Source organism: Salvia miltiorrhiza, chromosome 1 (genome assembly GCF_028751815.1).
Source record: "Salvia miltiorrhiza cultivar Shanhuang (shh) chromosome 1, IMPLAD_Smil_shh, whole genome shotgun sequence".
Classification (NCBI taxonomy): Eukaryota; Viridiplantae; Streptophyta; class Magnoliopsida; order Lamiales; family Lamiaceae; genus Salvia; species Salvia miltiorrhiza.
Genome location: NC_080387.1, coordinates 75,982,094 through 75,998,097, shown reverse-complemented (window position 1 = coordinate 75,998,097; position 16,004 = coordinate 75,982,094). Strand labels below are relative to the sequence as shown.

Here is a 16,004-nt window from a genome sequence, read left to right as displayed (position 1 = left end):
ACGGAACATCAAAATTTTTCGATTTTGTTTTTCCTTTCTCACTATTAAAATTAACAAGAGTGAGCCAAATAGATTTTTTTTTTGAAGAAAAAATAAAAACAAATAGATTTGACATGCGAAAAATAGGAGTAGTTGTCACTTTGGAACGTTTTCGATATTGCAAGTAGCCACAAAAATGTGTTATTTTTTATTTTTAAAAATTATTTATCACATGATAACCTCTATTCTTCACTTAAAATATAATTAATTATCATTATAAATACTACTTTTTTAAATGGAATTCTTTCTCCACTCATAATACAATCTCTTACTAAGATAATTTTTTGTGGACGGAACTAATAAAATCTATTTCAACTTATGCAAAAATTATCTTTTGAGAGTTTGTATTCGAAGATAAATTTAAAGTTGATCTGCAAAATTAAAAAAGTTAATGTATTTTAAAACAATTAATCCTCAATTTTAATTGATATTTTTCAATATCAAAAGTACTACTTCTCCCATTAAAAATAATACTACTATTTTTCTTTATATCAATATAATCACAAAATTATCACCACTTTTTGGTGCTGAATCAGGGTATTAAAATTCATACGACGGATCTTAACTCTTCAAGTGGTTTAATACAGATTTTTATATAAATTTTTCCAGGACAAATTATAAAAAGATTCACGATGGAAAAAGGGAAGAAAAAAATAAAAAAAAATTAATTGCACCAAATATCACCAACTTTGTCCGAATTTTATTTTTCCCATAATTTAAAAAAAAAAATCATTTTTATCACTGATTGAATTAGTGGTTCATTTTTCCCACGATTTTTTTCCCCCTAAGATCGGAGTTGACGCGGCGCTGATATGGTTCACCGGCACACGCTACACACGTTCCACTCCGGCGACTGCAAAAATTGCGTATTTTTATTACACCAAATATCACAAACTTTGCTCGAGTTTCATTTTTTCCATAATTTATGTGAATTAAAATGAATTCACGAGAATTAACACCAAAATCAAAATCAAAATCAAAATGAATTAACACCAAGATACAAACCACTACGCAATTACCAGAAAACTTAGGAACTGGTGTCTAAGACTAATACTCAAAAATGTGTGATTTTGTTATTTGAGCTTTCCGATCACCGGAGCTAAAAATCGTGGAAAAAATGAACGATTAATTTAATCTGTGATAAAAAAAATTGATTTTTTTTTTAAAATTATGGGGAAATTGGAATTCGGGCGAAGTTGGTGATATTTGGTGCAATTAACCATATTTAAAATAATAAATCTTAATCTGAAGCAAATAATTAATAGATTTATTATCTTAAACTAATAAATTATTAGATGAATTAGATTTATTAAATTATTATATTCCTTATTTTCAAAACATTAATAATTTCATTATTTTAAAATAATAAATTATTTTATTTAAATTATTTGATTTATTTTAAAATATTTGATTACTTAAAAATAATAAATCTAATAATTTAATTGCTATTCCAGTTTATTGTTTAAAATTGTGGCGCCATTTTCTTTTGATTTTTTGGGCAGCTTTAAGTTTGTGATCAGGTTTTACAAGTTTCATTTTTTTTGGTATAATTCGAATTTTATGAAATGATTAATTTAATTACAGATTATTAAAAATTAAATTAATAAAAAAACTTAAATCTTTTTTAATATTGATAAAATATAAATGATTTGTTATTCCTTAATCGTCACAAACTTAAATATGTGGATCACGTTCCTTATTCACCTAATTTGTTTCTCCTTAATTTCCGTGCCGAAAAATAATAAGACATGAATAACGAGACGGAGGGAGTATTACATACTATCTAAGACTTGGGTACTACATGATCTCTTTCGTATATTATTGAAGAGTATATATTGTAGTTGAAGCGAAGTAGGCATAATGTTTTTATTTAGTTTTTTTAGAAGCAGAGGACTCAAATTATTAAATGACATAAATAAAAGAATTGCTAGAAAAAAATTGGGAGACGATTTTGTAAGTTTTATTGAATTGAGGAGAGCTACCAAACATTGTGCAACTGGAAAAGTATTGATTATCGTATAAATTATCGAAAAATGATTTTTTTTTTTTGAATAATTTGCAATCGTTACTTAACCCATTTTCTTTTTTTTTTACACTAAAATATTTAAAGTTACCATTGAAGGTACATTATTTTTTTAAAAAAAAAATCTTCCCTATTTTAGCCGTTTGCATCTGCAACTATCGATTTAACACACACACACACACATAATATATATATATATATATATATATATATATATATATATATAGGGGGCCGCTCCAATGAGACCCTCTAATTTAAGTGAGATCTAGAGCACGATCTGGTGCGTTTATTTTATCAATCCTATGGCTGATATTGTATCTGGAGGGTGATTTTTTTTCGCAGGGTTCGAATCCTAGAGGGAGCAGAATATTTTAAATTTTGTTATTCATTAGTATATACTGCATTGTTCATCAGTATATACGGCCCTGTTCATCAGTATATATGTCTTATTCATTACGAATTTTTTAAATTTTATTTTTCATCAGTATATACATCTTGTTCATTAGATATACGTTTTGTTCATTAGTATTATATGTCTTATTCATTGTACTCATGTTACACGAAAAATAGGGAGTCTCACTGTAACGCGCCCCTATATATATATATATATATATATATATATATATATATATATTCAAATGGTCAAAAATTAAATTAAAAATCGATTTATTTTTCGCGCGTGGTGGAACGTGCCCCCTCTCCCCCTTCTTCGCCCCGGGTTCAACGTAAGTACCGAGGACGCACCGCCGCAGCACTCGAGCGCGCGGTGCGCCCTAGAAGGCGGCACGAGCCCGCTGCGGATGTTCTTAGGGTGCGAGAGGTCCCGAGTTCAATTATCGGAATGCCTCTTTCAAGTCAATATTTTTTGTTTTATTTCTCAAACTATTTTCGCACTATCAATTATTATATCCGATATCTTGAAATATCGAAAATGATTTTTTAAACCTTGAACTATCAATTTATATTAATTGTATCATTCGTCCATTTTTTTGCCGAGTAAATATCATTTTAAACCCTCAAATTATTTTTGCACTATCAATTATATTATCAAGAATGATTTTTTAAACCTTGAACAATCATTTTTGTATCAGTTTTTGTTTTGTACCAGATATATCAGAAATTATACTATCAATTAATTTTATTTGAATATATTGATTATTATTATTATTATTATTATTATTATTATTATTATTATTATTATTATTATTATTATTATTATTATTATTATTATTATTATTATTATTATTATTATTATTATTATTATTATTATTATGAGTACAACAATAATAAATTATATGTTATACTAATTGTTGTTTAATTCGCAGACTAGCTCGTGACTCCTACTAACTAGTTTACCTATAATTTAACAAGACGGGTATAATCATATTTGAACAAATTAATTTATCCTAATGAATCTAACTAAATTAATAAACTTTTGCCATATTATAAGACTGTGCTTTGTTTAATTTCAGTCATTTACCTATACCTCAAGGTTGGTATCTAAAATCCGACTTTGGTATTAATTCTGTTATATGGATTAATAGTTCAAAATAATGCGAAGTAGTATAATCAGATTGGTTGAGCTGTTGGGCTGGGAGAGTAGGTAAATCCATAACAAAAATGTTATGGATTTCACAAATCTATTTAAAAGAAATCAATTTCCTTTCTAAAATTTTATTTTATTATATAGGTTACATTGGTAAATTTTAGATTATCGAGTTCACACTATATAAAAATAGGTCTATCTCTCTCCTATGTCAAAATTGAAAACTGAAATTTAATCAATACGGAATTTGTTTCTCAAAGTTATTACAAAATTTTTATACAACTATGCCCAAAGTAATAGATCCACATAACAAACTAAGGTCATAGCTAGGAAGTTCGCTCAAAGATTCGAGTTTGTGTTGAATCAATAAAATTGATATTTCGATATTATCAAAAATCGATAATGCTTTTCAAAATAAGTTATTTATTTTTAATGAATTTATTTGATTGAAAGCCAAATTAAAAAAACGTTTCAAAAAAAGAAGAAAAGAAAGCCATTTTTTTTTAATATATATATATATAATTTTTTTTTAAGTTAATATGAGAAACCCTTAAAAACACCGAGATTCAGCGAGTTTTAGCTAAAAAAATTCACCGAATGTGTTTCATGTTTAACGGTAAACTGTAAGTAAGGAAACTCTTGAGATTAGTAAGCAAACTCTTGAGATTCAGCGAGTTTTAGCTAAAAAAATTCACCGACTATGTTTAACGGTATAATGTAAGTAAGGAAAATCTTACGAATCGTAATTTTTATCTCTTCAAACCTATTTCACCGATTTTGTTTAACGGTAAACTCTAAGTACGAATGGTAATTTTGATCTCTTAAATCCTCTATAAAGAGGGATAGGACTGATAATTAGTATTCATCGTCACTTCAGCATCTCTTCAACCTCCTTAATCCGGGTACGTTTAATTTGTTTTATTGTCATTTCTTTCTTATTTTTTTTAAATGTCATTTCTTTCTTTTTTTTAAATGTCATTTCTTTTCAATTCATTTTCGTTCGTTAAAATGTCATTTTTTTTTTTCACTTTCGTTTTTGGTTCTTGCATGGGATTAGTTGGTTGTATAGTGATATATGTTATTTCTTGGTTTCTTGAAATAGTCAAATTTGGTCGTAGTTTTGTCGTCAGTCACTAGCCATGGATGCTGAGTATGTTCTTTGCAATAGCATATGTCCTCGGTCTGGCCGTGAGTTCATCCACGGTGGGTGGTTACACCCTTTGGATCATAGAATCCCATTTCGACTTGACGAACCATTTGATCCAGTACCGTAGTCTTTAGCTTATTGGTCTTTAGCTTTTTTGTTTTGATTAGGTTTATTAATCTTTAACCTTATTTTGATCAGCGTGACCATTTGTCCGCTGCGCTCGTCCGGCTGATGTACCGGTATTGGCCGAATTTAAAATACGATGGGCCAAATTATCATCGTGCATGCAGAGAGTTTTGGACACACGAGTGGAATTCCCACGGTCAGTATTTCGGTGTACATCCTCAGGACTATTTCCAAGCGGTAGTGGACGTGTTTCTAATAAACATAATAGCATTAAATGAAGATAAAACCATCTTATAATTGGAGGATATAAAATGAATAACCAAGATCTTGACAAAACCTTTTTAACTAACGATTATTATTATCTATTTAAAAAATTTCTACCAAAATATCTAGATATTTTTCTTTCAAATTTTCTATTAGTTTTTGAAAGGGTTTTTGGAACTTTTAATTACTTTTTACTGATTTGCATTTCATAATATATTTTTTTAAGGCGTTAATTGACTGTAAATCCACAAACTATTAGTGAATTTCGCTATTTTTTTCAACTATATAAAGTTGCAATATAAATACATAAACTTTAGCTCATTCCGAAATTTGCCCTGAATTTTAATTTCGTTCATACATGACAAAATTAAAGATGATATAATATATACACATTATATCAAAATAATTTATACAAAATTTCTACTGAAATATACACTGTATATATATATATATATATATTTAATGAATATATAGTTTAATTTTAAAATTTGTATTTTGATAAAATTAACAAATACAACCTCGCAAAGATTAAATTTAAAATTTGTCATGATCAAGAATCATAACATTTTAAAATTTGTTTTTTATATTTTTACTATATAGTATTATTTGTATATTTATATTTTTTATTATAACAATATAATGCGGTTACAAAGATTAAACTTATATTTTTTTCATTTTAGAACTCTTTAGCTTAAAATATAAATTTGTAGATAAATAATTATATATATATATATATATATATATATATATATACACCTTAAAAATAGAATTTCTAATATGATTTACATTTATTAAATTTTTAGTACGTTTTTGTATGAATTTTATATTATTATTATTATTATTATTATTATTATTATTATTATTATTATTATTATTATTATTATTATTATTATCATTATCTAGAGTACAAAAATAAGTTATTTATATCCCAACTTATTTTCTCATTTTCTTATAAGCAATAATTATTTTACAAAATAGCTCAACAATGATTTTTTATTTTCATTATATATCATTCTAATTTTATATCTTTTCGATTTTGTCTTGTCTCTCTAACAAAAAATTATGACCCCAAAGTTTTTTTAGGCCCTTAATTTTGGTTGGTTTGCAAATATATGACAATTTTTTTCGGGCTTTCAATTATAGGACAAATTCTAAAAAATTCGACATAAGTAGGACAAATTGAGCCTGAAAAATCAATTTGTCCTACAATTGCAAGTCCGAAATTTTGTGTCCTATATTTGCAAAATGACCAAAGGTATGGGCCTAAAAAAATGGGAGAGAAGATATAATTTTTTAAAATTTTAATCTTAAATAAATACTCCCTCTGTCCACGAAATAAAGGCCTACATGCCAAAACACGGGTTTTAAGAAAAAGTGTATTTTTATTAGTTGAGTGGAGAAAGGGTCCCACAAAATGTATTGTTTATTGATTGAGTGGAGAAAGGGACCCACAAAGTGTATTATTTATTAGTTGAGTGGAGAAAAAGTGTATTGATTATTGGGACCCACCAATTAAAATATGAATAAAAACTTACCAAAAATAGGTAGGCCTTGTTTTTGTGGACATCCCAAAAAGGCAAGTAGGCCTTTATTTCGTGGACGGATGGAGTATAACTTTTATATTTCAAATTAACTATTTACATAAAATATATCGAATTAAAGCTCTTATTGTGATATTAAATTTGATATGCATATTAAATATTTTGAGTGACAAAATATTGAATAATTTTTCACGCAAGAAAAGAAAATATAGAGGAAGAAAAAAGGAAAAAAAAAACCCTAAAAAGACAAGATTTCAATTTGAGTGGTAATTTTGAAGTTATTATAAAATTGAAGGTTTATTTATAAATTACTATATTATTTTCTTTTTATCTTTTAATTTTTTTAGTTTATTTTTTATAAAAATTATAAAATTCAACTAATTATAAAATACTATTTAATATGCATATCAAACCAAGAACATACATTGAAATCCCCGTATTTAATATGCATACAATTAAATAGTGAAGAGGGGAGCTGGCCGTCCCAAAATAACTTGAATACCATTACCATGTTGGGGACAGCGATTAGACATATTTGGAGGCGAGTTACCAAATATTCAAGCCTTCTATATATAAGCAGGCCTCAACCTACCATTACTTCATTGTGGGCCTAATTTGATATTTTGACGGGCCGCATCGTGGTAAAAGAGCAAATATAAATTCCATGTCCATCTCTTCTAAGTTGTAACCCTTGTCAAATTAATCCTTTTTCAAAATTCCACAATCGTCTCCTCCCAAATTTTCATCGATCTAACCCTTCTCAAATCGAGCCTCCAACCTTCTTCACGAGGTATGGATCGACTTCTTCTGAAACGCACGTATCATGCCGATGGCGGTGATGGGCATTCTTTATCTTTACTTTCTCCGCAAGGCCGGTCTGTGTGTGAAGACTATCAAAATCTCCTTCTCCCCTTCTCCAAAACAAGTTGTGTTCGTGGCAGTAGTTGTGGTGGATTGTTATACTTTGACAATTTTAGGGGCAAAATTATTATTTGCAATCCAACAACTAGGGCGATGAAACTCCTTGATCCCCCTCAGATGCGACATTATTCAGATGCGATTATTAATTTCGAGTGCAGTGGGTTTGGGTATGATCATAAATCAGATGACTACAAAGTTGTGAGAGTCTTCGATTACTTGTATCATTATTGTACAGTGAAGATGAAGAACCCGTGTCGTTATTGTAGAGGAGGAGGGAAAACAGAGATGAAAGTTGAGGTGTTTTCACTCAAAACGGATTCCTGGAAGCAGATTAAAGTAGCTGCTGATTTTGATTTAGATGGCATCTCGTCTTCTTCTGAGTGTTATGTTAATGGATCTTGTTATTGGATAAAATTAAATCATAGGGATGATACACTATTTCACTATAGTGTTTTATCATTTGATTTTACTCGTGAATGCTTTTCCACCAACATCAGTTTACCACCAATACACAAGGACAACGAGCATTTATTGGACTGTGACATTCTTGTCAAGGTTCATGATGACATGGTGGGTGTTATCCGCTATGAGAGGGCATCACAGAGTTTTGGAGTTGTTACCACTTTTCGGCTTCTGGTATTGAAAGAGAGCTCGTGGATTCCTTGGGTTTGTGTTGATCTATGTGATGTTGAGAGGCCGCTGATGTTGCACCAAGGTCGATTTTTGTTTTTAAAGAAAAAAAATTCTGAGGGGATGGAGCAACTAGTAGTTTATGATTTGGAAACCAAGAAGTTGGAGGATCTGGATATATATGATTATGTATATTCCATGATGATATTTTCTTACGAAGAGAGCAGATTTTCACTACCAGATTCAAAACCAATGGATGGATCCTACAGTAAGGAGGAGGAGGAGAGGGAGGATCTAGAGGACAAGAGGAGGTTGTACAAGGTGGGCAGGATGTTCAGATCAGATTTCATGTACGAGTTTGAGATTCAAAACCAAATAAGGAGTAGGAGTAGGAGACGAGATTATGACTACGAGATTCAAAACCAATCAAGGAGTAGGAGAGGAGATTACGAATACGAGATTCAAAACCAATCAAGGAGTAGGAGGAGGAGGAGAGGAGATTACGACTACGAGATTCAAAACCAATCAAGGAGTAGGAGAGGAGATTACAACTACGAGATTCAAAACCAATCAAGGAGTAGGAGAAGGAGTAGGAGAGGAGATTACGACTACGAGATTCAAAACCAAGTAAGGAGTAGGAGTAGGAGTAGTAGAGGATACCACATTCAAAATCAATGGATGGATTCTACAGAAGGAGAAGGAAGAGGATAAGAGTATAAGACTCAATGTGCAGTCGCAGTCGCGTCTATTATTAAAGGAATGTTAGATAGTAATAAGCTTTTGGTATTTCATACATTTGTGTCTAGTTTATATCAATATCTCTTTTCCTCTTACTTTTGGAATCTCCGTTGTTCATTTTTAGTCTCAACCAAGAAGTTCTTTTTGGAGTATGATTTATCAAAATATCAATTTGATTTATGAATCTTTTTGGTGTTGTTGTAATGCATTTTGTTGAGAGGTATGGTTTCACTTTATCGTTGTTTCTTTTGTGTTGTTCCGTGCAATCATCCAATGACATTGATGAAGTTTACATATGTTGTTAGTTGGCCCAATTTTGGCCCAACAAGCCCATGCCCTATCCTCCTTATTTTGGCAGCCCTCCCATTTCCCCCTTCCAGTCGAAAATTAGTGCCCTTTTGGGGCTGTGACCCCTGCGCTTCTTCTCCCCCATGAACCTCTTCACCTTCCTTCTCTAGATCCTTCTTTGGTAGGCTATTTAAAGAGCCCTTGGTCTGTGGCTGTATAGGAGACGAAAATTGCTTAGTGTTCTTCCTTTGTGTGGAGGTGCTACCGGTGAAGGTGTAAGGCTTGTTGGCCGATTGTGGTGCCGGCGAGAGCAACGTCCCCTTTGTGATTCTTCGTGGCTTAGTGTGTGCGTGATCGAGAGGAAGAGAGCTGTACCTGAGCCGAGAAGATCGACGCCCCTTGTTCCTCTCTTTGTGTGTTTTTCCTTGCAGGTTGTCGAGGCTGCTGCTACCTCGTTGCTGCGCCGCTGTTGCTGCTGCGTTGTTGCCGGAGGACAGCCGCCGCTGCTGCTGCCCCTGCCGCCGCCGTCCCTGCTGCTGTTCCGCCGCTGTGTTGCCGCTGCTTTGCTGCCCCGGAGAAGGAAGCCTTCAACAACGACGACGAGGGTCGATTCTCAACAGTGGTATCAGAGCCACGGTTGACCTCGTCGTCGCATTGGTAAGTCGGGGTCCTGACCTTAGGATCCCGCTCTGGTAAAGCGGCTTAAACCTCTCTTGTTTTTCAATTTCTAGTTGCTGCCATCTGGTGCAGTTTAGGCTTGGTGCTTATCTGCTAGTAGATATCTAGGATTCGTGTGTCGAATTCTGTTTTCTGTTTTATTTTTTTTTTCTCGCTGTCACTATTCACGTGAATAGTGATTTCGTGAATAGTGTTTTTGGTCTCTTATTTTTACTTCCGCTATAAACTCTGTGGTTGTCAATCTTTGTGAGTCTTTGTGATTATTTGCTTCGTGTTGCGATGTCTTCTTTGGCAAATTATGGTTTAGCTCCTTTTAATGGTAAAACGGACTTCGGTTTTTGGCAGCAGAAAATGGAATGTATTTTAATTCAACAAAATGTTTATCAAGTAATTGATGATTCGTATGATGAAGATGTTGATGAGAAAAAGAAAACTCAATTGAATCGTCTTGCCTTGTCTGCTATTGTTCTCAACTTGTCTGAGTGTGTTCTTAGAAAAGTAGGGAGAATGACTTCTGCTAAAGAACTATGGTCTAAGTTAGAGGAGTTGTACACTGGAACCTCGTTGCCGTCTAAGATATTTTTGATTGAAAGGTTTTTCCGTTTCAAACTTGATTTGAATAAGAAAATTGATGAAAATGTTGATGAATTCACTAAGTTAGTTCAAGATATAAAACTGACGGGTGATAAACATATTGATGAGTATGCTCCGTATGCTCTTTTAAATGCTATTACTGACTCTTACAGTGATGTTAAATCTGCTATTAAGTATGGTAGAGATAATGTGACGCTTGACATTGTTGTGAGTGCTTTAAAGAATAAGGAATTAGATTTAAATTCTAATATTTGTGTTCAAGAACCGGACAAAGTCATGCATGTTAGGGGTGAAAAGAGATTTAATGATAAGTCTAATCATAGATATAAGCCTAGGAAGTGCTATAACTGTGGTGAAACTGGTCACTATATTAAGGATTGTCCTCACCCTAAGAAAAAACAAGATGTAGAGCATGCTAATGTAATTGGTAATGAAACCAATAGTGATGTGTTCTAAGGTGGAGCTCTTTCTTAATGCCTTAGTGTTGTTCTTTGTGATTGTTTAGGCTTTGTGGCTTTGTGAGACTTCGGTGGTTAGTGCCTTAATGACTATGTGAGTCTTTGTGGCTTAGTGTCTTTGTGATTGATTAGTAGCTTTGTGTCTATGTGGCTTTGTGAGTTTTACTTTGTGATGACCGTTTGTGTCGCATGTTATCTTCGTGATCATGTGTACTTTGTGATCTGTGCTAGCTCTTTGTGGCTCTTTGTGCTAGACTAACTTTGTGTTAGTGTGCTTCGTGCTTGGTGGCTGTCTTTCTCTTGTTTGTGTTTTGCAGGAATTGACTTGGTTAGTTTACCCGTTGACCTTTGTGGTCTTGTGTTTCCCTGTTATTTCTTTGTGATTTAACAGGGGGCTCGGCGATGATGATTATGGTACAGCTTCCTCTTTGATGCACACAATACCGTGATTGGGCCAAAGGTGGAGATGTTGTTAGTTGGCCCAATTTTGGCCCAACAAGCCCATGCCCTATCCTCCTTATTTTGGCAGCCCTCCCATTTCCCCCTTCCAGTCGAAAATTAGTGCCCTTTTGGGGCTGTGACCCCTGCGCTTCTTCTCCCCCATGAACCTCTTCACCTTCCTTCTCTAGATCCTTCTTTGGTAGGCTATTTAAAGAGCCCTTGGTCTGTGGCTGTATAGGAGGCGAAAATTGCTTAGTGTTCTTCCTTTGTGTGGAGGTGCTACCGGTGAAGGTGTAAGGCTTGTTGGCCGATTGTGGTGCCGGCGAGAGCAACGTCCCCTTTGTGATTCTTCGTGGCTTAGTGTGTGCGTGATCGAGAGGAAGAGAGCTGTACCTGAGCCGAGAAGATCGACGCCCCTTGTTCCTCTCTTTGTGTGTTTTTCCTTGCAGGTTGTCGAGGCTGCTGCTACCTCGTTGCTGCGCCGCTGTTGCTGCTGCGTTGTTGCCGGAGGACAGCCGCCGCTGCTGCTGCCCCTGCCGCCGCCGTCCCTGCTGCTGTTCCGCCGCTGTGTTGCCGCTGCTTTGCTGCCCCGGAGAAGGAAGCCTTCAACAACGACGACGAGGGTCGATTCTCAACAACATACATATTCATTGTAAAATACTACTCAACTGATCAAATGTGTTTGGGATGCTTCCCTTGAGGGTATTATGGGAGAGGTTGAGAAGATGAAGTGAGCCAAAATCACCAATTCCATTTGGTATCTCTCCTCCGAAATTATTGCAAGAGAAATCAATGGTGCCAAAGTCCGGCCAAATCTTATCAATCTGATGGGTTACCCCTTTAATTATTAATGTTACGACAGTGCTCCACAATTTGCGGTAACTTTCGTAGTTGAATTGTCTACCATAACGACTTGACACCATTGAACTCCAGCTAGAGAAGTTTATTGATTCCAGAGATCCACTGAAATTATTTGAAGATATATGAAGCTCTAGCCAGCTCTTGTCATGACATCTCACCTCTCCATGGAATCTGTTGGAGCGCAAAACAAGACCACGCAACGTAGATGATAGCATGCATGGGAAAATGTCGTTGATGTTGTTGTTCCCAACAATCATGAACTGCAACCCCTCGCATCTTTCGATAGACTTTGGGATTTTCCCTTCTTGCTGAGATCCAAATATCCAAGGTTACAATCCATAGGAAAATTATCTGGAATGCTACCGCTGATGTTGTTTTGGCTTAGATCTAACTCTGAAATGTTTTCAAGTAAACAAAGGGGTATGCTGCTACTTAATCTATTGCTAGACAAATCAAGAAGACGGAGGTTCGTGTTACTGCAGAGGGAGGTTGGAATTGATCCACATAAATTGTTATTAGCAAGAGAGAAGTCGTAGAGTTGAGACGCAAGTGGAATGAGCAGGTGCAACTCACCCTTGAGCTGGTTAGATTGCAACTTGCAAGTATAGCTTTTGAAGAGAAGCAGGGATATGGTAAGGCCTTTTTTTTTCCTACTTATTCTTGTCGTCATATTTTAACACAGGTCAAATTAAAGTAATAATTATTGAGGATATATAGAATAGTGGTATATACATATTCAAATCTATTTATTATATGAAAACACAGTTTGTGGCAAATTTGTAATTAAAGAATATAAAACTCAACAAATCCCATATATTTTCTTTCTCCTCTGTCCTCTTTTTCATCATAGGCATTCTTCAATTTTCTATACTCTCTCTCTCATATTCTCTTTTTCATATTTTGCTGATTTTTTAAAAAAAAATCAAATTTTATTTATAAAAAATATTCTACATATATCTTAAATTAAAGATAAATGCAAGATCTTTGATTTGGTATCAAATAATTATTCAACTCTTTTATTAGTATTCTAATAAATTCTAATAATATAATTTATTTTCCTACTTAATTATCAATTGAAGCTTTTCTAATAAGATGACATATGTAATGAGCTAACTTAGAAAAAATAATTTTATGCATGATTAGCTCATGTTTTAAAAATATATATTGTGATGTGAAAATTCTTTTTTTTATTATTTCTTCGTTTCTTTTAATTTGAACAATGTTTTTATTCTATAATTTTAGGGAAGAAAATAAAGTTTTCCATCAAATAGATGGAAAATTAAAAACAATACTTTTCAAAATTATAAAATACAATTAAGGATCTTTACTGAGTAATTGATGTAGATTATTTTATTTTTTAAGAAAAAATAATTTACATTTACTTATATTCTAACTATATTTAATATTTATTTTTTATTTATTTGATACATCATTTAATTTATTTATTTTTGATAAATTAACATGATTAAATAAAGAAATTTAAAGGCCGTGCCACAGGGGGCTCGAACCTAAGACCTTCGGTTTTAGACATTAACCCCTAATCGCTTAACCGATACACACACTACATCGTTTAATTTTGATACAAAATTATTCTCGCCGTGCATCGCACGGGCGAATGTACTTGTTTGATTGAAAATAAACAAAGTGGGTGTCGTGTTAAATAGCCTTGCAAAGAAAAGCATAACTGAAAACAACAAAATAGTTCAACTAATCTAAAGAAAAGGCCGCTTCACAAAAAATCCTAAAGAAAACTCCGAAAAAATACCTAAAGAATAGGACTTTACTAAACAGAAGTAAAGATAAATCCTAAATTCAAGTTTTGTATTTTTTTATGCTAATATCTGTAAATACTTTTTTGGTAATGAACTAGTTTGAATAGAAAACCAGTTGTTCTATCATTCAAAGGGTACTCACCGAGATCAAATTTTTTTATATACTAACATATATTACAAGTTTAGGATTCATATAAAACATGTTCTTATCTTAACTTCAAATATTCATGAAGCGAGTCTCTTCTAAATCACACATATTTCCATAAAAAAATACAAGTCATTCACATATATAATAAAACGAAGAACATACACTGAAATCCCCAAATAAATCAGCTTTAGGGTTGAAAGCAGTAATGATTATCAAGGTTCATAATATTCAATTAAACACTCACGAGGGAGCTGGCCGTCCCAAAATAACTTGAATAAGTTGGTGTTAGTCAAAAATAGGTAGGTAGCCATCAACTACCTCCACCATGTGCCACCTACCACCATTTGCCACCAACCACCTCTTAACTTTTGCCTATAAAGAGCCTCTCCGCAGCATTTGTAAAACACACCAAAAAAAAAAACACAATCAAAGCATTCTCTAGTTAGAGAGATAGAGATAGAGAGAGATAGAGAGAAAATCTTGTGAGAGAAAACTTCAGTGTGGAAGTTATACACGAGTGATAAAAGTGAGTTGAGAAATAGCCTCTGCGTAGGCAGATACAAAATACAGTGTGGTATTGTTGTACTCCTCCTTTTGTGAGATTCTCTAATATATTGGGGTGGGTCCGTGGACGTAGGCAGTTTGGCCGAACCACGTTAAATATCGGTGTCATTATTTTTCCCGTCTTAGATAATTTATATCTTTGATATTGCTTTCGATTTGATAATGGGCGGAAGTATTTGTGTATATTTCCCAACAACTGGTATCAGAGCCACGTTTGTGGCGGTCTGATAATTTTCTTGTGCTGTTACTATTCATCGTGAATAGTGATTTCGTTGTGAACAGTGATTGTTCTTTTGTAATTCTTAGTATGCTCTGTGGTTGCAGTAATTACTGAACCTCCACATCAGAAAAGAATTACTTTGAGAAAATTATCTTGTTTATCAATTGGGAGCAGTTACGATGGGCGACGGAAAGATTACGATTGAGAAGTTCGATGGTGCGGATTTCGGTTTCTGGAAGATGCAGATCGAGGATTACCTTTATGGAAAAGATCTACATCAGCCCCTCAAGGAAAAACCAGAAAAGATGGATCCGGACGAGTGGGAGCTGCTGGACAGAAAGGCGATGAGTGCAATACGTTTATCGCTGTCCAGGAACGTTGCCTACCACACGACTGGAGCAAAGTCAACAAAGGAGATGTTGGCGATTCTGGCAGAGATGTACCAGAAACCATCAACTGCAAACAAAGTACATTTGATGAGACGATTGTTCAATCTAAAAATGTCCGAGAGCACACCAGTGCAGAATCATTTGAACGAGTTCAATATGATCACCACACAGCTGAGCTCGGTGGAGATCGAGTTTGATGATGAAGTTCGTGCCCTAATATTGCTATCTTCTTTGCCAGAAAGTTGGGCCGGAACAGTGACAGCAGTTAGCGCTTCATCGGCAAAGGCAAAGTTGCACTTTGACGAAGTAAGAGATCTGATGATCAGCGAGGAGATTCGCAGGAAAGAATCTCCATCTTCTTCAGGGTCAGGGACTGCACTGAACACGGAATATCGAGGAAGATCGAAAGGAAGGCAGAACAGGGGAAGGTCAAAGTCCAGAGGAAAGAGCCAATCCAGGACGGATAAGGGTTCAATCCAGTGCTGGAACTGTGAAGAGTTCGGGCACTTTAAGAATCAGTGTAAAGCGCCACCGAAGAAAAAGGATCACAAAAAGACAGCGAACGCAGCCACAACAGAAGATGTAGGCGAGGCGTTGGTCCTGAGCGTGACCAGTC

General features: G+C 33.8%; 1 protein-coding gene across 1 annotated transcript; it reads left to right on the top strand.

The window, feature by feature from the left end:
* The first annotated feature begins 7,343 nt into the window (after positions 1-7,343).
* On the top strand, positions 7,344-9,161 carry LOC131006302 (uncharacterized). Its single transcript, XM_057933495.1, has one exon. The coding sequence runs from the start codon at positions 7,479-7,481 to the stop codon at positions 8,946-8,948; it is 1,470 nt and encodes a 489-aa protein (XP_057789478.1). The 5' UTR covers positions 7,344-7,478; the 3' UTR covers positions 8,949-9,161.
* Positions 9,162-16,004: the final 6,843 nt, after the last annotated feature.